Source organism: Lissotriton vulgaris, chromosome 10, assembly GCF_964263255.1.
Source record: "Lissotriton vulgaris chromosome 10, aLisVul1.2, whole genome shotgun sequence".
Taxonomy (NCBI): Eukaryota; Metazoa; Chordata; class Amphibia; order Caudata; family Salamandridae; genus Lissotriton; species Lissotriton vulgaris.
The window spans coordinates 344,407,677-344,431,168 of record NC_141698.1 but is presented as its reverse complement, the minus strand read 5'-3'; the positions used below and the strand labels follow the sequence as shown (position 1 = coordinate 344,431,168).

General features: G+C 46.3%; 1 protein-coding gene across 1 annotated transcript in view; it reads left to right on the top strand.

Moving 5' to 3' along the window:
* KIF9 (kinesin family member 9) overlaps positions 1 to 23,492 on the top strand; it is an 818,529-nt gene that overhangs the window by 570,792 nt on the left and 224,245 nt on the right. Inside the window, exon 18 of the mRNA XM_086941121.1 lies at positions 4,839 to 5,018. Within this exon, the coding sequence (XP_086797247.1) occupies positions 4,839 to 5,018 (180 nt within the window). The remainder of the gene's footprint in view (positions 1 to 4,838; positions 5,019 to 23,492) is intronic.

Genomic DNA, 23,492 nt, shown 5'->3' with positions numbered 1-23,492 from the left:
ACATGAGAAGTCCCCTGAGTCTTTAAGATATGCAGGTAATTCCTGCACCAGGGGCTGGAGGAAGTAGTCAACATACCTGGATGTGTTCTCCAGGCAGCTGCCCCTAGAGGAAACAATCGGTCTCCCAGGGGGGTTTGTCATGTTCTTATGTAGTTTGGGCATTAGGTATAGGGCTGGCAAATTGGGGTACTTACATCTTAAAAAACTATATTCTTCAACTTCAATCAATCCTCTTTCCTTCCATTCATTCAACTGTTTTTGATATTTCATATTCTTGGCATCATAAATTTGTTTGCTGCTTTTTTCATATTTACTCACGTCACTTAACTGAGTTAGACCTTCATTAATGTACATTTCTCCTCGCTTGTCAGATTTTTTTATGATAACTTTATTATCATTTCTCAAACTCTCTATTGCCGCTAATTGTGTGGGAGTTAAGTTATTTCTACCATATTTGACCTTTTTAGACAGTTTATCTAATTCATTCACAACACCTTTTTCGAACACATCAATTGCCTCATTTGTGATCTGTGGGAGAAAAATTGATTTGGGTTTGAGCCCACTTTTACAGTTCAAATCCAATCTTAAGTTCTCATTTATCAAATTCATAGTGGGATCATTGATGATATCCCGGGACCCTTCTAGTTCATGCAATAGGTGCAGCTTCCCAGAATCTCCTATCTCAATGCTACTGGGTTCCGCTCGGTCTCTAGTCTGTTCCTGACTAATTCTAGTAGCAAGGATAAGCCAAAATACAGTACCTCTATTTCAGCCTCATTGAGTATCCTTTCGGAGAGATTAATTACTGTCTTGCTGTCCTTCATTTTTCTTTTGTCTGGCCCCTTGTCCCGGTTCCCACTGGGCTTGTCATATCTTCTCTTGCTGTTATATTTCCTCTGCTTTCTCCTCTGCCTCTTCTTCCGCGTCCTCTGTGTCCTCCGATATTGGGCTTGTTCTGGGCCGCTAATCTTCCTTTGGCTACCAGAGAAAATTTGTTTAAAATGTGTTCTTTTGGGATAAGGAAACTTGCGCCATGGTGTTCTTCTTCATTACTGGAGTTTCTCTCGGCTTCTCCTTCCGGTCCATCTGAGCTTTGTACAGTTGGTTGCGCAGCATTCCCCACCTCCGCTCTAGTTGTGCCACCTTTTGGTACAGAGGTTGTAGATTGTACACATAAATGATCGTACTTTTTCGCAAATGTTAGCACCTGACCTTTCTCGTAGTCGACCAGGTCACGTATGAACTTTTCCTGCTTTTTCTCCCTTATTTCTTTTTCAATCTTTTCCAATCTGCTGTTCATTTTTGCCATATCCGTGTCAAATTCATTTTTATCACACATTGTTTTAAGAAATTCCAGAACTTCTTCAATTTCTACCGCCAGTTTGTCACATTCTTTTCTGGCGTATTTAACTAGCAGCTTCAGCATGACCATTGAACATTCGTGACTATTATTCGCCCATTCCTCAACTAGGTCCGGGTCCGATTCGATGAACGTCGGTGTGGTGTACATTCGCAATCCCCTTTGTATGCGTCCTGATTCGACGTATTTCTCTAGGGTGGTTGCTTCCCACCATTTGTTCTGTTCTGCTTTTAATAGCTTCCATAGTTTATTCCATCCATCTTGTTTATTTATCGCACTTCTTGCGCTTCCCGTGGCTTGCGGTAAGTCAGTGTATGACCCTGCAGTCTGTAACGTAAACATCTTGCTTGCTGCCTCGCTCCTTTTGGTGTTTCTAGTTGAAGCTATAACTATATCAGGTGAAAAAATGTTAATGCGCTGTTTTCTCGCATTCACGCTGCTTTGGATCGGGTGCAAAACAACAGTTCTCTTGTTTGCTTCCCGATTCCGCTTGCCCCCATGCAATGCCTAGCCGTCGTGACAATGTGATGCTCGTCGCTCACTCACCCACGCTGCACAGAGAAGCCGTGTCCGGTGACTTCGTCAGTTGAAGTTACGAACTCTGTCCTTGTTTGACTTAGGGCAGAGAGCTTCCGAGATTAGCCATTATCACCGGTAAAAGTTTGTTTCCACGTCCAGGAACGGGGGGTGGGGCGGGGTTTCTTTTCAAAGACGTACCAGCTCGATGTTTGCGTAAAACCCACAGCCACTTGCAGCGGCATGCCAGGGCGGGATCGCAACTCCCATATAATCCACCAATCTTTGTTTGAACGTAAAAAAATGAAGTCCAGGCCACTTTCCTTTAGTTCAGCGTGTATTTATTTAGTACAGCCCACTCGACACGTTTCGGAGAGTATATCTCCTTGATCACGAGTGCGATAGTCGATTTGAATAAAGTATCTATATACATCATGTGACATTTCACCACCGTGCACCAATAGAAAACAGACTCCCTTACTGTGCATTTTCAGTCGGAGCTAGAAAGCAGACTCACGGTTTATACTCGAAGGAGAAAGTTCATTTCAATAAACATCTTTGTTAAATATTCTGGTGTTAGCGCTACATCATTTCATTATTGATTGATAAACTCTCAACCCTCGTCATAATAAATTAGCGCTAAGCAAACCATAAGAAATTCAGGATGTCTTGACTTTTTAAATAAACATTACCTCTATAAGAGGCTACATGCCGCCCCAGTGGGCTTAACCAGTTTGTGCAGGAAATGAGGTAACAAGTGACAGTATGTGGGTATTCGCTGGTTATAATCCTGACTAAGGCATAACCCTATAAACATTGCAGTGGTAACTACCAATTCTCCAGTCCAATAGTATCATATAGACATATATAGACATAGAAAAATATAAAAATATAAATAAACTAATATTTTAAATAATAATATAATTTAAAAATTCGTAAATAATATAATATTATCCTCATCATCAACCTTCTTTATTTGATTTTAAAAGATAAAATCATAAAAATCAGACACAAAAAAAATACATTGCATAGAAATATAAATCAGATCAAATACAATTAGATTGACTTCAATACGCCAGAAAGATAGCGAGATGAAAAATAGCACACTGTGGGAGTGGTAAAGAACTGAAGAAACAGTAAGGCAGGTCTCACTTGGTTAAAATTCATGTTCTTGAAGAGTGGAAGTATATATTTAAAGCACAAATGGTTGTATTTCGAGCAGACCATGACTATGTGCAAGGCATCATTAATAGAAACATTATCACAATTGCACACATCGCCATTAAAACAACCATGATTAAAAGGGACTAGCTGCAGGAATAAATTCAGTCTGAAGAAAGTCAGCAGTCGTCACTGGTGACAGGGCATGTCCAAGGTAAGGTACAGCTCCAAGACACTTAAAGTTTTTACTTAAAATGCGTGGTGTGCGAAAAGTTTGTTCTGAGCTGAAGCCTTTCTGAATGCTTCTTTAACCCATCTTTTATCGGTTTTGAACAATGCCACTTGGATCATGATAAAGCTCTGGTCTCCCTAAACTTTTCATTGTGGAGGAGGCATAAGTCAGCCAAGGGATCAGAGAAAAGTTATCCAGGTTCATGCAATCTTACATGATCAACCTGTTGAGGCCTAGCTCCTGCTTGCACCAGACTGAAAGCAAATCAAAAGCAACAGAGGGCAGAGCTGAAAAAAATCAATCACATGCCCCATGCCAAACTCTTCATGATCAACCTCAGAAGGTATACTTTGTGGGACCCCTAAGAGGCCCCTGAGGAATTTGTTTTCCGCCACTTGGATCGGGGTGACTTGCCCATATTCCCAAATGCCACACCCATAGCAAGCTATTGAGATACACTTGGCCTTGAATATATCCAGGACTGTTTTTATGTGAGTGCATCCCAGTAGCTGGGAGAAGTCTCCAGTACTAAAAATTGTCCTGTTAAAATCCACCACATTGTGATTTATTGAGGAATGCCAGCTGAGAACAGAGTCTAATAGAACACCCAAAAAGCAAAACATGTCAACCTGGCTAATATGATGTCCATCCACTATGAACTTCATTGTCTTTGTCTGAGGTTGTTCATAAAATCAGTGAATTAGTCTAAAAGTTTCTGTAACCCCCATAGCAGTCCAAGCAATTAAAACGTTGTCGTCTGCACAAGGGATCATGCAACCACCAGCCATAGAGGCGTTAAGGTGAGGGTCTGTGAGAACTAATTCTAATTGATTAATGTAGTGAATAAATAAAAATGGCGCAAGTATGCAACCCTGGCAAACCCCTTGCTTTAGCTTAAAGTGCAGTGTGCATTCACCATTGGGGCCATATTTGACAGAGACCGAGAGGCCCCTGTGCAAATCACGCAGAAAGTATACTAGGGGGGCCTCTATGTCCATCTGAGCCATCATGTACCACAGCTTGGAGCGGTTAACTCTAACAAAGGATGAGCTGAGGTCCATAAACGCCATATGGATTGCCCCCCTTTTAGCCTTGGTATACTTGTAAATTAGCAGTTAGAGATTCAAATTTAGCTCGACAGTGCCTCTTCTCAGCCTAAACCCATATTGCAGATCGGACAGGATATTATGTTCCTCTGCCCAGTTAGACAGTCGCTCAAGCAGGATAAGTTATGGAAAACCCTATTCAAAGCTGGCAAGATGAGACAATTGTCAACATGCTAGCAGTACTCAATACTAACACTAACGCTAGGGTGAGGTTTGATCAGGGGCGCGAAGTTACAGATAAATTCAGCTTTGAGAGAGGAGTAAGGCAAGGCTGAGTACTTGCCTGCTTACTCTTTAACTTTGACATTAATAGCCTCAATTCTCACCTGACTAGAAATACTCAGGATGTTCCTAAAATCAACTGCACCCTCCTTCTCACATTACTTTATATGGATAATGCTGTTATAATTGTGGAAATAGTGAAGGCATGAAGTATTGGCTTTATTTCTCTTTGTTCTCACAGGGGAATACATCAGCGACGAAGGCCAGACAATAATTGATGAAGATGAGTTTAATCTGATTGTGCGGCTTAAAGACCTGAAGAAGCAGTACAGAGCTGAGTATGACCAGCTGCGGGATCTTAAAGCTGAAGTCCAGTACTGTCAACGCCTTGTGGACCAATGCCGACAAAGGCTTCTCACAGGTACAGTGCTTTGCCTATTGAGTAATAATACAGTTAAACATTTACAGAATTTGAAAGATAGAATCTACATTTGAATCTTTAATAAAACACAAACGTTTTGGCCACCATTTTACTGGCACAGAGAAAAATGGCATTTGTGGCCTAGATCCCCATTATCTGAAATGAGGTTGAAAGAATTGGGACTATTGAAAGATGTGATATTTTTATGGGCTGGCAGTGTGGAGAATAAAGTGGGGTTGATTTAGGGCCGACAGTGTGTCATACTGTCTAATTCCCAAGTGACCTGCAGTGGTGCACACTAACCCTGAGGCTGCGATCCTGAGACATTTTACACATCACACCAGGAATTTGCTATAGCAAAGCCTAAATCCTACGTATGTGAATGCCTCTCTTATCCCCCTAAGTTCCATTTTCCTTGTCCATTTCTCAGCACTCCAGAATATACTGGGAGCCATGCCTAAAGGTTACAACAGCATTACTGAATTTGCCTTATTGCTTATTTTCTTACCTTTAAGTGGTGCAAATGCATTTGGGGCTCTTAGGTTGCACCAAATGCACTAGGGCCATGTCAACAACCAACACTCAGGACCAGCATTTATGGATTTTGGGTGTTCAACCTGGCAGCTGAGAATGTGAGGCTTCCCTCAGTATGACATGAAAGGCCTGCTTCTCTCTCTTGAGAGAGAATGAGGACCTAATTTTTTTAGAAGTATTGCATTGCTGTGAGAAAGCAGCGATGCAACACTTCTCAGTGCCCCCTCATTGCGATATGATGGATGCATCATATTAACTGTATGAAGCACCATGTTGCGAGGAATGACAGATACGTCAGTATTACCTACGTATCTGTCAGCACAAAATTGGTGCATTGCTGGAGTTGTATTGGAAGCGTGACGCAACTTCAGCAATGTTCCTTTCACATGCGACTTGAGGGACTGTGTCACCCTTACGCCTGCCATGAGGCAAGCGTAAGGTTTAGATGCATTGGTGTCCTGGAAGTGGCGCAACGAAATCGTATAGATTTCACTGTGCCACTCCTACGACCCTTTCTTGCGGGGGAACGCCCACCCTGCATGCATTGTACCTGGCACAGGGATAATGTAGCAAAGGGGTTTACGAAGTGACGCATCTGCCTCACTTCGTAAATATGGCGCAACATGGTGCATTATTTACGCCCCCGCTGCGTCACTAAAAGTGAGCCAACCGCTGCGTAAAAGTGATGCAGGGGCGTATAAATAAGCCCCTGAATGTTTTGGGCACTTTTGCCTCCATTATCACCGAGGTGAGTCAGAGAGTAATCAACGCGCTAATTCCTCTATTGAATTGACTGTGATGCCCATTTGAGTCCATGAGCTGACCGGCGCTGAAAAAATGAAAAATGCAAAGGGCCTGGAAATCAGAGTGAATTTTGGGCTTCCAGATATAGAACTCCCTCTAATACAAAGAGGGAGTGAAGGACTTTTTCTCTGGATCAGGAGGATGTACTGATGCTGGTTCAGGAGTTGTTCACTTAATGACTTCTAGAGGAGTCTTTGGAAGTAGTGTTGGTGGAGAGAAGGTCTGGGTGCGGTTCTGATAGTGCCTCTGTCAAAATCTTTCAATGAAGACACGCTCTCTATCATGCAACAGTTGTTGGCCTCTCCCCTGTGCCTGTCCCACATTGTGGATCTGAAGTGATGTTCTTGCCTGCAATGCACCACTCAGAAATATGGCACGGACTGACCACTGGAGCTTTTACAGAAACTGGTAAGTCTGCTCAAAGAACTGATGAATATTTATCCTGCTCTGATGATCATTATGACTTATGAGATTGTAGTGTTAACTTTAAGGTAAGGTGACAAACATTTTGCATAAAAGACCAAGTCATGAGGCCCTTTTCTACATCGTTCAAATTATTTAAAAAATCCTACTATGGATATGTGGTAGAAGCCATCTTCTATACCGGGGCCTGTTAATGTTGTTAATGTTAACGGATTTCTAAAGCGCATAGCTGCCCGTGAGCGTCCCAGCGCTGAACAAGTACTGATGAAAAAAGAGGGAGAGAAGCTCACGGGAACAGATATGTCTTTAAGGATTTACGAAATGCCAAAAGATTAGGTTGGGCACGGAGGTCAGGGGGAAGAGAGTTCCACATTTTGGACGCATTGTATGAAAAGCGCCGGCCTCCTGATCGTGCTCGAGAGATCTTGGGTAATTTAGTAAGGTTTGCATTGGATGATCGGAGGGGTCTGGAAGTAGTATAGGGGGTAATCAGATCTCTGAGCATGGGGGGGGGCTTTCCCGTTTAGAATTTTGTGTGTAAGGCAGAGTGACTTGAACTGCACTCTTTCCCTGATGGGCAGCCAATGCAGTGCTCGCAGGGCTGGTTTGGCTGAGCAGCGGTTCCTGGTGTTGGTCAGGATCCTGGCGGCGGCATTTTGAACAACCTGAAGTTTTTGTTAAAACAAACTATTGAAGTTGAGCCTTTACCAATCATGCAGTGACAGACTAGTTTGTAATGTTTGCTACCATTGCCAGGGGTCTAAAGCATTTTCTATATGGCCTCCACATAGTCGAAGAAAATATAAGTGGCCAGTTCTTGAAGGAGTAGGTGCAAGCTTTGATATATATGGTGGCAGATAAAATGGTAGCTTTAAATATATTATCCAGTCAGACATGTATTCTGCACATTCTATTGTCTGGGTTTGGCGGCTTTGTCTACTATCAAACAACATTTGTGCTCGATTTTTCAACAAATCTTCAGCCAATATTTTTGACTTGACTCTGGTTGATAAAAAGTGGTTTAGCAGCCAATGAAGACCTCACATTGGAAGAAGCAATGGACTTGTGGCACTCAGGAATGACTCTAGGTTTGTCTAAGACATTGGTGATCGATATTTCGGCCATAAGACATCTTCATCACCACTGAACATACTCCCTTACAATGCAGCATGGCGGTGAGGGGCAGATCAAGGTATTTCTGAGTAGGAGAGGGTTCTCTCTGATCAGTGTGTCCTGCAGGTGTGTGACTTTAATTCATTATATTTCCATCAGGTTTTCCACAACAATTAACCGTCAGAATAAAAGGGCACAGAATGAAAACTATATAGAAGAGGTGCGCCTGAAGCATGGAATAAAAGTATTTATTACAAATACTACAATTCAGGAGAATGAAAACCCTTCTCAAACCACAACCCCAATCCTTGTCAGGGTGAACCACAAAAGTCACTAAATTAACCTGGGATTAACATGCTAGAGCTTGGCACAAAATCAGCCAGGCTTAATTCAGACACAAAAGGAGATAGGCCCTTGGCGGGGCTGAGGGAGGGCTGGACCCTATATAATTATAATACACATATAAACTAAAAAAGGGCCCCCACAATGCACCAATTTGAACAGCGGGCCCTTTTTTAGTTCGGCAATATGGCCGCCGGCTTCCCAATCGAGCAACGAGCGATTGAGAAGCAACGGTTGGATGCGAGACTAGCAGACTGCACAAGCAGGTAATGTCATACACGCGGCCACACAGGGCTTCCTTTAATTCAACAAAATCCCAAATAACGTGAAGCAACTGACAATGCGCTTCTCCTTTTATAGAACGGCATAATTGTTGCCTTAAACGGAACACGCTAATACCAAAAAGAAGGCGAGTCCGACATATCCACAGCCCCGGACGGGGCGGTAGACAGGGGGCGAGAGGCGACGCCTCGTCCTACGTCAATACAGGTACGAGAATCTCCGGAACCTGTTGTTACAGTCAGGCTAATTGCGTTATGAGAATTTTAGAAATTTCTGCGCACTTAACAAGTGTATTGTTCAAACAGGTAGACGTGGCAGTATTTAAGGAAAAAACGAAGTCCCTTGAATGTGACCAGCACGGTGGTGTGAACTTAAGGTACGAGAAGTGGCTTATATTCACAAGTACCTAGAGTTTTACTAATAGACAATAGGTGTCTAAAAGCAGGTTATGTGTCATTTAATTAGGATCACAAGAAAAAGAAAAAAAGACATTCCTCCGCCCCTCCGTGCATCGCAAGATTGCGCAGACCAAGGTATGAAATCCCCAAAAAACAATATCAGGTGGCCGTAAATCCCCAAATATTGTGTCTAGTAAATATAGACAATGTGTTATTTGTTTCCCAGATTGTTTTTGTGGAATAAGTTGTCCTATTGGATACTTGAAGAAAGGATTGTGTCCACTGATAGAAGCGATCACAGGTCAACTACATAGTATTACACAGGTACATTTTTCCCTTATCCAAACGGTTGAATTTTAGCAAAAGAGGCAAATTGGTTGTATTAAAACTACGTTTTTCTGCATCCTAACAGAAAATAACACCGCCCTGATGATGGTTTGGACACTCATGGTCCGAACTTGAAACGTGTCGGCTATCCCAGCAAGAGCCAATTGTAACATCTAGTGTGTCTCAAGATAACTGTGATATATGTTCTTGTTTGCTCTTGGAATGAAGTAACTCTTTTTATGTAAAGAATTTGGATCATTGAATTGATTTAACATATTGCAAAATCGTTGCACTGCAATTTGTATTGATTGTTGGATGTAATATTGATGTTATTTTTTTTATATTTTCGTAATATGTTTTGTGTCAATTGGTGATTAATTAAGACTGTTAGTAATTGTTTGTATTGTGTATTCTCTTTCTGCCATTTGAAATAATTTTTGTATGAAAGAACATGAATAATAGGTATAAATAAATATACCGGACCAGATTTAATGGAATAGTTTATTTGGTCCTCAACTTAAAGTAAACTGAGAAGGGGGCAACTTTTTGTGTATTATAAGGCTTAATTTAGAGGCACGGTGCTATGTATTTATGCATTACACAAACAATAATAATGTGAAAACAAACACACAACAAAATCCACACTAATTTAGAAAAATAGAGTAAGATTTAATAAATGAACTGAAACCAACATAAATTAAATCCAATCAAGAGAACCGGAGTTATGAATTTTTAAGGTTTTAAGTGAAAAATAGTGCATAAAAGATCAACGCGCCAATTACAGGTATTTGGACACACAAGACTAGGGCAAAGTCAAAAGTTAAGGCTGACCGCAATGCAGTTCTGTTCGGCTACACAAGGTGGATTGGGCCGATCTCAGCTCACCTCGGCCACCTCACCTCTTCGCTTTCCTCCATCAACTTTAGGGATTCAATAATAACATGGCATTCCTTGAGAGAATGATGTTCTTTCTTTCTACTTCCTAGTTTTAAGATTTATGGTCTGGAGAGACTTTTTAAAAACTCATCAGGTCCCAAAAGTTAATTTAATTATCAATTTTCATTTATTATATGATTGTTAACACTAAGGGGCCGATTCCAAACTGGGTCGGAAAGCGATCCGACCGAGCTATATCCGGAGTGTTTTCCGACAGAGCCGGGCTCCTGCAGTCTGACTGAGCGAGTACGATGCGGAAGCATGCTGCCGGACTCGATTCAGTCGGACTTCCATAGAAGTCAATGGGAGCCGGTCGTATGACACGTACATGGGCTCCCATTGACTGAATGGGGACGTCTTGCACAAGGGCGCCCCCTACAGTGGGTACGCGTCGGTGCCATCTGCACCTTACATGCCTGTGGTCTCCCCCTTGTGTCCGAATCATAAGGCTGCGGGTGATGGGGGCCCGATGCGGACTCTAAAGGCAGCTTCCCAGATGTTTTGCGAGCCGGAAACCGGCTCAATCCGGCTCTCCAACGCGTGCATCGTACTGGCTTGGTCAGAATTTGTCTCCATTGAACGGCGCGTTTTGCTTACGCTCAAACGCTCCATCCATCATCCCCTTTTGTATCGCTTTGCTTACGGACGAGGAATACGGAGCGGTTTGGACCTGGAAACGATTCGGTCGGCAATTTCGCATTCCTCGCATCATACTTGTTCGCTCGTACAGCTGTATGAGTCGGATGGAGAACACGCGTACGGTTCGTACTTTTTTACAGCCGGATCGCGTTCGGTACCTTCTGAGCGAGATCGGAATCGGCCCCTAAGGGTCTCATTATGATGTCGGGCGGAAAGCCATTCGACAGATCGCCATAAGCTTTCTTCCCAACATCAGAGGTTTCCATCCAACCTCCGTATTACGATACTGGCGGTCGGAGGGAAACCAGTGGGTGAATACCGCTCTGCTTAGGATGGGCACATGGAGCCTGTCGGGGCTGTGGTCGGAAATGTAATCCACAAATGGCAGTGGACAATTTCGCTTTCTGCTTGCCCTTTCATGGCGGTCTGCCCACCATGAAAAGGCAGGCGGAAAGTGACTTTGGGGGCCCCTAGCAGGGCCCCTTCCTACAGGCTCTCTGCAATGGGGCAACTGCGTTGCCCCTCCTAAATATCTCTGCACCAAATATTGCCTGGCACACGGTGCAGGAATGTTTAAACTCTGCATTTTTTCCATTGCGGTTTGTGCTGCAAGCGGCAGCACAATCGGCAATGGAAAAAATACAGGGTCCGACCACCAACATGGAGATCAGATTGTTATCTAGAAAGCCGGACCGTCGACTCCTTGTCTGGCTCTCCAGCTTCCGCTACGATGCCGGTCGATCGTCCGTCCGTCCGACCGGCATCGTAATCGCCCCACTAAATTTCAAATGTTATATTTAATTTACTACAAATGTAATATTTTATGTATTACATTAAAATAATGTATTTATTCAATATACTGTAATTTTAAATTACCCTTCCTTGAAACCTAAAAAAGCCCTTATTTCCCCTAAAGGTACCTTTGCCAGAACTCTACAATCTCCTTGCTACCTCATCACGGTACCGTTCCCTAGACCCTAAAAAACTTTTACTACCACTTAATGCAACCAATTCCTGAACTCTATAAAGAAGTGGAGAAGTGTGGCTCACTGGTTAGAGGAGGCAGACCTGGAAGCAGAGGTCAGCCCGGGACCAGGGTTCAATTCCCCGCCTCGGCGGGTCTTGGGCTCAAAATTCCACGGACTCTACATTTCTCGCTCCGGTGCCTACTCGATTCACGGGTTCACACTCTGCGACTGTGGGCAATAGCTTGCTTAGTCTCTACAACGGCCCCTCGCGGTGGGATGCCTGGCTTTCACCTTTTGGATACCCTGCCGGGGTTATCTCGCAGGGGAATACCAGGAAGGGTTCCCTAAGCAAGCGCTTAGATACCGGGTCGGTGATTTGCGCTATATAAATACATCTACATTTACATTTACATTTACATAAATCTCTTACAACCACTTAAAATTGTCCTTCCCAGAACACTAAACACTCTTTACTACTCATTAAAGCTACTCTTTAATGAACCCTAAAAACCCTTACTACTGCATTACACTGCCCTTCCCAGAACTCTAAAGATCCTTGCTGTGTATTGACGCTACCCCTCCCTAACCCTAAAAATTATTATCATTTAATGCTGCCCTGCTTAGAATCCTAAAAACTCTTACTATCCCCTACAACTACCTCACCCTGAACACTAATCACCCCATACGACCTCTTAATTCTACCCATTCCTGAACCTGAAATCCTTACTAACCCCTTAACGCTACCCATCCCCAAACTCTATCTTTCCTTGAACTAAAACTCTATTACTAACCCTTAACATTACCAATTCCCAAGTCCTAAAACTCTCACAACCTTTTGATGCTACCATTTCCTGAACCCTAAAAAGCTCCTACTGTCTTTTAAAGCTACTCTTCCCTGAATCATTAAAATCCCTAAGGCCTCCTTAACGCTACCCTTTCCTTAATCCTAAAAGCCCATTACAATCCCTTATTGCTTCCCTTTCCTTAACCCTACAAACTTCTTACTACCCCATAACGCTCACACATGGATTCTGTCTGCTGGCAGCAGGGGGAGCCTAAGGGAGATATACTGGAAAAAGTTGGGAATCTGCTGGCACATGCATCATTTAAGGTCGCAGGCCACAATAACAGTAACAATGATAAGGAAAAGGGGAGGGTGGGGAACTTAGTCAAGCCAGCCTTAAATTGAGATACACCGATAGTTAGTACATCTCCCGGTGACGGACCAGAGCCAACACCCCTAATCCCAACTATCCCCATAGAGTCTGCAGTACAGGCCCCCCTTTGGCTCAATTTGAGCAAGTTGTAAGATCTCTTGTTCTCCTGATACTAGAGAGGGTGAAGGTACTAACAGCGAGAATAGACAGATTTGAACAAACAACTCTTGACAACTTTTTTTCACTTAAAACATTGATCAAATTACATTCTAGACCGGGGCATGAAACTTTTGAACAAGGGAAGACGCCTGAATTGAACTCTGTAACTACGCCCGTATTGTTGCAGGATAAAGTAAACTCTGATGCTAACCACAGACCCCAGCCTGGTGTCACCTTGGGAGCCACAAACAACGCGCGGAATAGCGCGAAGGGAGCCAGCAAATCCCTATCCTCTACTATACGTAAGGAAAAAAAGAAAGATGCCTCGCAGCAGGCTCCTGCCCATAGCCCCAAAGTTGCTAATAATTTGAGCAAACCATCTATGTCGTGTAATGGTAGCCTAGTGCAACGCCAAGAGACAAGCAAGTTAGCGCCCTCAGCACAAACTACTAGGCATATCAATCTACCCCCGCAGTGTTCCCCGTTTGTAGTGGTTCTGACTGGAGTCCCGCAGCTAGAACCTGGCAGGCGGGAATCCTATCAAGAACTTAAAAATAAAACAACCCACTGGCTGAATGTTAATAGACCATTGCAACCCTAAATAAACGGCCAGATCCTCCATGTGAGACGAACCCACTGGGTTGGGAATAGGACCAAGGATATCCCAGGGGATTGTATCCTAGTAAATTTTAGAGATGCCAGAGTTGCAGGCTTCATATGTTCTCAACAGGGTTGCCAGGAGGGCAGTGCGATCAGAACTTGCGACCTGGGATATTTCTATTCCCTACCAGTGCACCCACATCAACTGTATGCTCCCCAGTCTTTTTACGGAGGGTGGTGGCAGGACATTCCTATTCACAGCAACCACCCAGTCTGGCATGCAACACCTCACAATGCCCATTTTGATTCTAACCTGTATGGGGCTGACTCTATGTACTGACACGATCCTTATAAGTTAATGATAAGTAAGAAAAATCGTGTGATAGACTCAGATGGAGTAATCTCTCGTGAGGATCTGTGTGGCCACCAGGTAAACATCATGGTAGGCTCTTGTCAGGTCCCGTCTTCCCTGAATGTATCCTCAGAGGGTAAATTCAATGGGTCTGGAAGTTTTTTCTGTTCTGTTAACTCTAGTCAGACAAGTATTACTATGGAACCCATCCGGGAGGTGGGTAGCCATTCACCAGGTAATCCCCTAAATCACGTAGGACTGGTCTCAGATGCATCCCCCTTGAGGATTTTGAGCTGGAATGTAGCTGGCATTTTGCAGAAATTAGAGGCACCCGACTGGAATGAGCTAATTGAGTCCCATGCAATCTGCATGTTTCAAGAGACATGGCGCTTGGTTCTACATCACAAATTAGGGTATACTACCTTTTTCCTTCCAGCAGTACCTTCCCAATCAGGCAGAGGTCGCCCTTCGGATGGGCTCCAGATATGGGTGAGCATTTTGCTGGATTGCCAGATCACACAGATCCAAAGTAATTCCCCTGATATCCTAGCCCTGTCCCTAAGCAAAGGGCGAAAGGGCAATAAATTGGATATCTACAATATATATGCCCGCGGGACAAAAGGAGGAACTCCTTCACCTGAGATTAGCCTTCTGGAAAAAATGCTTAGACAGCGACCCAGTGGTGTGCATGTTCTCGTTGCGGGGGACGTGAATTGTACATTCGAGCCCCTTGCAACCGAGGATATATTGGACACTGATGAGGAGGATATTAGAAGGGGCATCCCAATTCCTAACTTACCGCCCAAAAAGAGGTGGTCGCAACGAGCCATCCAGCTGAATTCGTTAGCTGCCGAATTTGACCTGAGAGCAGTAAACGCCAGATCAGCTTCAGACCAAATGGGGGCCCATACCTTCAATAGAGTGAATCATACCTCTAGAATAGACTATATCTTTCTTGATTTTAAACTTTGGCAGCTAATGAAAGATATGGAAGTCCTCCCTACCACCGATAGTGATCATAACTCCCTATCGCTTCATATCGACTCATTGTGGCCAAACACTGGAGATCTTAAACTCGTTGCTCCAACTTTGTCAACTAAAGAAGTACACACATCCAATTGTGGAAGGCGCCTGAGATGGCCTAGAATTGCCCTTGATGAAGGCAAGCTGAAGGGTATTGAGGAAATCACAGCAACAGCATTGACTGATCTTGCAGATCAACCTCCCCTGTCTAAGGTTACTGAAATCTTCCAGAAAATGATCACCTCTCTGGGAGACATTTTTCTCATCCAGACCCCATCAGCACAGAGAAGGAAGCCTCTGATGGCAGTTGCCAAAAAAGGCTGGTACAACAATGAGTGCCGCAAAAAGAAATCAGTGTTAATTTAGGCAGTCAAGTCCAGGCAGGTAGACCAACTAAAATTGGCCAGGAGTGAGTACAAACAGGCTATAGCATCAGCAAAAAAGGACTGCGAAGATCAATACTGGGAAGCACTGAAAGAGGCAAGGTTAGGGAGGGGTACCGGGACGTTTTCTGGAGTATTATTAGAGAAAAGAACAGGCCAGACGGAACCCTAATAACTTGCAATGTATCAGCCCAAAGGTGGTTTGATCACTTCTCGAAGCTGTATTCATGTTCCCAGAATGTTTCACTGCAGCACAATGTGCTAAACCACCCAGGAATTATGAAGGATTCCAACAGTGATCCCTTCACACAAAAGGAGGTAGAAAGGGCAATTGACTATATTGTTCCCCGCAAAGCTGCAGGGCTTGATGGCTTCCAAGGAGATATTATCCGTTTTGACCGGCCGAAATGGGCAAAGATCATCACTATATTCATTTACGCTATGGTAAATGGTGCACAGGTCCCTGAGTCGTGGAAAGGGGCAGAGGTTGTCACTATTTTTAAGAAGGGGGATAGGGACGCCCCTGCCAACTACCGACCAATAAGTCTACTGGACTCCTCACAGAAAGTAGTAGGAAAGGTGATCCTTCAGAGAATCCTACAATGGATAGATGAGAGCAGAGTCCTTTCTGATTACCAGGCAGGTTTCCGATCAGGAACAGGGACCATAGAGCAGGCATTTCGCCTGTTACTCATTTATTGGAAAGTGGTCGTCCTTGTCGGGGACAGTCTTTATTTCGCGTTTATAGATCTAAAGACTGCCTTCGACCTGGTCCCTAGGGAGCGCCTGTGGGGAGTTCTTTTGGACATGGGGATCCCCCGGTATATTCTTCTGCTACTAGTGAGGATGCATGAAGGCAACTTCGCGCAGGTAAGGTGGGGCCAGCAGAGGCAAAAGACTGGCAGAATTCCGGTGAACTGGGGCGTCCGCCAGGGATGTGTTTTGGCTCCCACACTGTTCTCTTTATATGTGAACGGGGCGGTGCAGCACCTTCTGCAAATTTCATCTGATGCACCATCCCTGGAGGGCGAAAGAATTCCAACTCTCCTGTTTGCCGACGACACCCTGCTCATCTCTAAGTCCCCTGTTGGCCTGCAGACCCTCCTAGATAGTTTCCAGTCATTCTGCACTTTGCGAGGCCTGGTGATAAACACTGATAAAACCAAATATTTGATAATTAATCCTCCAAAAAAACATATTAGGGCCCCTGTCCTGAACCATGTCCAACTGGAGAGGGTTACAGTTTTTGATTATCTCGGCATTCGCATCTCTGACAACATGCAGTGGACATCCCACCTACAGAAAATGCTACTATGTCACAAAAGAGTAGGGGGGACTATCCTTCGAGAACAGCGTTGCGCAAGATCTAAACCTATTGCCCCTGTGGTAGCCATATACAAGGCTAAGGGAGTCACCTCTGCTCTGTATGGCGCAGAGTTATGGGGATTGGGCAACGTGGACTTGTTGACGAGATCGGAAAATAAGTTCTTTAAGGACTCAATGGCGCTCCCCCAGAGCACGCCTATGATCCCCCTGCTCATGAATTTGGGTTGCCATGCGATATCCGACCTCGCCAAATTTCGACCACTTTTACTATGGGCTCGGTTGTGGCGTGTCCTGGAGTTAACCAAGTACGCAGAGGGCTTTTCAGAGGTCATGTCCATGGTTGGTTGGCACAAAATCACCTGGCTCAAGCACGTCAAAACACTCTTATGTGACTTGGGCCTTAAGGACACTTGGACAACTAAATCTGCCCCCCCCCCAAAAGTAGTATTAAAGAGAATCTACTGGAATTGGGTAGCGTCCAAACAACGTTCCGACCCTAACCTAGGTAGACTTACTGAAAGCTTTATGGGGATTAAAGATGTAGCACTTTGTGAACCCTACTGGGATACCATCCGGAAACCTTTTGATCGGGCATTGTACTTTAAATTAAGGGTTGGTACTTTACCCATCTGTGAGTTTACTGCTCGATGGGCGCCTCCCCGCTAGACCCCACCTAATTGCCCATTTTGTACTACGAAGGTAGAATCAAAGGCCCATGTTTTGTTTGCATGCCCACTGTATCGATTACCAAGGAGGTGTTGGCTTAAGCCTCTCTGTAAAGAACTAGGAACAAGGCAACACTCTGTGGCACTTCGTATTTTTAAGTCTGACACTCGTACACTTTATGCATGCGGTATCGCAAAGTTTTTAAGTTGGGCTTGGTCCATCAGATCTCAAAGGCTTAAGGTTATTATTTAATTTAATTTTTAAAATACTGTGATAATGACCTGAATCCTTGTGTCTCATGTAATTGATTATATGTAAAGATTGCAGGATGGATTATGTGTATTTTATAATTGTTTAGAATTCTGCAATGGTCACTAAGGATGTTTTATCAAACTGTTTTTAAGCTTATGGAATATTGTGCTGTATTTATGCTTTTAAGATATGTTTTTATCGAAATAAAGCACTTTGAACTGAGCATCAAACATGTCATTTGCGATTCCTTATTAGCAAAAAATAAGAATTCGCTAATAAGGAATCGCTAAACCTTATGTATGTAGGAATCGCAAAAAAAATAGCGATTCCCACAAATTCCTTAATTGCGACTCGCAAATTGTGAGTCGCAATTAAGGAATGGCTTCACATTCATCCCTATGGGCCTACAGGCCAATAGGAATAAATGGGAAATTGCACACGCAAATTCAAGGTTCAACGGTGTCCAAAGCACACCCTGTTGCACCCCTGAAATTGATATGCGCTCCCATATCTGAAAGAGACACGTTAGTAATAGATTCCTTACCTTAGACTATCCCCAGGCGTCAGACTGGATCCGGAACATTTTTTCGCTGACGTCAGTTCTTTCTTTTTCTGCGCATGCAAGCGCAAATCCGGTTGGAGCACGTACCCTAGTCACTTTTTTACTGACTTTTTGTCTCCACTATTATGAGTCTTTGACTCCTGGTGCCACGGAGGGATGCCTGGGTCTAAATCCTGTGGGGCATATCGCCGTATGATGTCGGTGGCCGACTGTCTCTACTGTCTAGAGCGGGACCATGACTCCCGGTCATGTTCCAACTGTCTGGCCATGGCTTCGAAGGCCTTACCGGAGCAGTCCTATAAGCTGTTGGAGGCCTGGCAGCAGTCTCTGCGCTGTTCTAGATCCAGGGGTTGATCGCAGGACCAACCGCCGGAGCCATCATCATCGCTCCTTGAGTCGAAGTCTTCACACTCGGAATCAGGTAAGAGACGTCATAAAAAGAAGTTGAAGAAGCGCTTACGCTCTCTGACGTTCCCCGTCGGTCTCCAGATGTGAACAAGGGGGCCCGGGGTACCTCCTCCATGGCTCCGTTGAAGCCTGTGGGTCCCGCGGCCTACCCACCTTATCCAGGTCCATCGGCGACTCCGGATTTTCTTGCTGCTATGGACTGCCTTTTCAGACCTTGGGCTCCCGCCGGCGTGCCATCGGGCCCACCGTCCCACCTGAGGGACCTCCCTTGCCGCCGTCCCCACTTGCCCCGGCGTCGCAAGGTCCTCCGCCGGCGGCTCTGGTCCCGGCGCATCGGTGGCTCAATTTCCCGCGCCGCAATGGGCTCCGTTTGTACCACCTCCGCCCTTGCGTTTCCGGTCAATTTTGCTCTGGGTTGGGACCTTAACTGGGATATTGGCGCCAACCGTGGACCATTTGTACTCCCCTGTCCCTCCCCCGCAGCCTGTGCCTCACGCCGTGGAGGAGGGGGACGACTGGGATGGATCTGAGGAAGCTCGTGCACGGCAGTGCGAGTCGGCACAGGACTGGGCCAAAGAGTTGGAGGATGCAGGTGGCCTTGGCTGCTCCGCAACGCCTGGTTTCCTTTCTCCTCCTGCTGTGGCCATGGAGGAGGGCGCCACATACACTGTGGTGTTCCGTAGAGCAGCTGAGGCCCTTGACCTGCCTACAGTACCTCTAAAAACGAACCTCCTCACTGAAGTCTTTCATCCGACGGCAAGCTCTATGGAGCCTATGCTACCGTTCAATGAGGCATTAACGGATGTCTTAATGGGCACCTGGTCTAGGCCAGCCACGGGGGTCCCTGTGGATAAGAACGTAGCCAAGCGTCATTGTCGGCCCCAGGTGAACCTGCCTTTTTAACAACCCACCCGACTCTGGAGAGCATGGTCATCCAAGCCTCCACCTCCCAAAGCGCATTCCCGACCACCCGCCAGATAAGGAATCTAAGAAGCTGGAACAGTTTGGCAAAAAACTGTTTTCCTCCGCCAGCTTAGGGCTGTGGTCGGTGAACACCGCATGCCTCTTGGGATGCTACTCTCACGCTGTGTGGGACACAGTTGCGCAGACACTGCCTCAGTGTCCGGCGGAAGTTCGGGCAGTGTTTCTCAAGCTGTGGCTGAGGGGAAAGATGCAGCAAAGTTCGCCATCCGGTGTGGATTGGACACCGCAGACTTTTTGGGTAGGGTGATTTCCACCACAGAGGCCCTCCGTCGTCACGCCTGGTTACGGTCCACTGGGATTGCAGGGGATGTTCAGAGTTCCCTTATGGACATGCCCTTTGATGATACCGATCTGTTTGGGGATAAGGCAGATAGTGCACTGAAGCGTTTTAAGGACTTCCGGGCTACGGCCCAGTCCTTGGGTCTCTCCACCACGTGCCCGGCCATGTCTGGTTTTTGTTCCTTTCGTGGCCACAGAAGGGGCCCCCGACACGTAGTCCTGCCAAAAGCCTGCGTAGAACCAACTTCAGCGCGGACGTGGTTCCCGCAGTGGAGTGACTGGGGGCCAGCGTGTAGGACAGTCCACTTCCACTCCCGCAGCATCCGCCTCAAAACCTTCCTAGTCTGTGCTTTGTGGTGCACCCCACGCTGGTGGGCAGCAGGATTCATCATCGCCTCCTCCCTCTTTCGCCTCGGACAGGTGGGTGCTGCAAATCTTCTGAAGGGTCTACTCTCTCCCCTTTGAGTCTACCCCCCCCCCCCCAGCCATGCCACCTCAGTTCCACCGCATGTCGGGGGATCACTTTGTGCTTCTCCAACAGGGAGTCACGGCCCTCTTGGCCAAGGGGGCCATTGAGCGCGTTCCTGGGTCAGAAGTAGGACGTGATTGTTATTCCCACTACTTTCTGGTCCCCAAGAAGGAGAAGGGGGGGCCTGCGTCCCATCTTGGACCTCAGGAATGTCAACCGCTTGGACTTGCAGGACACATATCCCCGTCCCACCGGCGGTACCTGCGGTTCACTTTAGGCCAAGAGCACTTTCAGTTTGCAGTGCTCCCCTTCGGCCTTACCAGTGCCCCTCGGTGTTCACGAAAGTGTTGGCGGTGGTCTCAGCTCATTTGCGCAGATCAGGGGCTCCAGTCTTCCCCTATCTCAACGACTGGCTGTTGAAGGAGTGCTCGCCTCAGGCAGTCGTCTCCCACCTCCAGACTTCGGCCGACCTTCTGCATTTGCTGGGGTGGAGAAGTGTGGCTCAGGGGTTAGAGGCGGCAGACCTGGAGCTTGCGTTCAGCCCTGGACCAGGGTTCAATTCCCCGCCTCGGCGGGTCTTGGGCTCAATAATTCCACGGACTCGTTAATTCTCGCTCCGGTGCCTTCTCGACTCACGGGTTCACACTCTGCGACTCTGGGCAATAGCTTGCTTAATCTCCACAACGGCCCCTCGCGGTGGGATGCCTGGCTTTCACTTTGTGGATACCCTGCCAGGGTTATCTCACAGGGGAATACCAGGACGGGTTCCCTAAGCAAGCGCGGAGATGCCCCAGGGTAAGTTGTGCGCTATATAAGTTTCATTCATTTCATTTCATTTCATTTCATTTACCATCAACGTGCCGAAGTTGCACCTGAGTCCCTCTCAGAAACTCCCCTTCATCGGAGCACTCCTGGATTCAACGCAGTTTCGGGTTTATCCTCCCAAGCAGCGAGTCCGGGATATTTAGGCTATGATTACGATCTTTCGGCTTCTATCCCGGGTTTCAGTCAGGACGACCCTCCGGCTCCTGGGCCTGATGGCCTCCTGCATCCTGTTAGTGCAACATGACAGATGGTATATGCAGGCTCTGCAGTGGGACCTGAAGTTCCAGTGGGCACAGCATCAGGGCAACCTGTTCAATCTAATCCAGATCTCTGAGGGGACTGCACAACAATTGCAGTGGTGGCTCACGAATCGCGATTGGCTCAATGGCAAATCCCTCTCCCTTCCCCAACCGGAGCACACAGTGATGACGGATGCGTCCCTCCTGGGATGGGGCGGCCATTTGGGAGAGGGGCGGAGATCAGAGGCCTCTGGTCTCCGCCGGAGTCCCGATTCCATATCAATCTTTTGGAGCTTTGGGCGATCCGACTTGCACTGAAGGCATTCCTTTCCTTTATCCTGGGAAGTGTGATGCAGTGCGATGACCGCCATGTGGTGTTGCAACAAACGGGGTGGGGTGGGGTCGTGGACCCTATGTCAGGAGGCTCTGCGCTTTTGTACATGGCTGGAACATCAAGGCATTACCTTGGTGGTTCAACACCTGGCAGATTCTCTGAATGCCAGGGCGGACGAACTCAGCCGCCGGTGCATGATGGATCACGAATGGCATCTGAACTCGGACATGGCACAAGGTCTCTTTCTGCAGTTGGGACAGCCTTGGTTACTTCTATTCGCCACAGAAGAGAACACACAATGTCATCAGTTCTGTGCGTTGGAATTTCCAAGGCGGCACTCGCTTGGCAACGCTTTTCATTGCAAGTGGAGCAGCGGTCTGTTGTACGCCTTTCCGCTTATACGACTTCTGCCCAGAGTGCTGAAGAAGGTTCGGCGCGACCGGGCCTAAATCATCCTTGTGGCACCAGATTGGGCATGAAGATACTGGTATCCCAAGCTACTCAGCATGGCGATCGATCCCCCGATCTGACTGCTTCTTCGGGAGGATCTGCTGTCGCAGCAGCAGAGGACGGTCCTCCACCCAAACCAGTCCAGCCTTCACCTCCATGCGTGGAGACTGGGCAGAGACAGTTGATAGCTTTCAATCTTCCACCTGAAGTCTGTGATGTTATTCTGGCAGCCAGGTGTCCCTCCACTAAGACGATTTACGCCTGCAGTTGGAACAAGTTTGTGGCATGGTGCATAGCGAAAGCTGTGGATATCCATTCTGACACTCTTTCCGAGGTCCTTCTGTTCCTTCTCTCTTTGGCCCAGCAGGACTCTGCTCTGGGCACTATCAAAGGTTATCTTTCGGCCATCTCTGCCTTTCTACGGCTTCCAGATCAGCCTTCTCTTTTTAAGTCCCCGGTTGTTATTCGTTTCCTCAAAGGCATTACACACACAGTTCCTCCTGTGCCTTTCATAATGCCTCAATGGGACTTAAATCTTGTCTTGACCTACCTGATGTGCGCTCCCTTTGAGCCCCTTCATAACTGTCCCTTACGTCTTCTCACTCTAAAGACGGCCTTCCTGGTAGCTATCACCTCTGCCAGAAGAGTGAGTGAGCTCCAGGTTCTTTCTTCTAAACCTCCTTTTCTTTCTGCTCATCCAGACAAGGTGGTTTTAAGGACTCGCCCTTCGTTCTTGCCAAAGGTTGTCACACCCTTCCACATCGGGCAGACCATCACTTTTCCCACCTTCTTTCTGCCTCTGCATCCTTCAAAAAAAGTGAGGCTCCTCCGTTTGGACCCAAAACGTGCACTCTTGTTTTATCTGAAGCGCACACAACAATTCAGGTGGATGACCAACTTTTTGTTGGCTACATGGGCGCCAAAAAAGGTTGGGCCGTGCACAAACGAACCATCTCTCAGTCGGTCATTCTGGGCATCAAAGCATGTTACTCGTTGGCTAAGAAGGAGCCTCCTGTGGGGTTGCATGCCCATTCTACCAGTGCAACAGCAGTTACTACTGCCTTGGGACACGATGTTCCCTTGCAGGACATTTGATAGGCAGCTACGTGGGCCTCACTGCACACGTTTACCAAGCATTACTGCTTTGGCAGTTAAGTCCGGAGAGAAGGTTTCTTCGCCGTTCTGTTTTCTGTGACTTTGTATTGTAATCTTGTTTGCAGACCCACCACCAGGGTTGGTA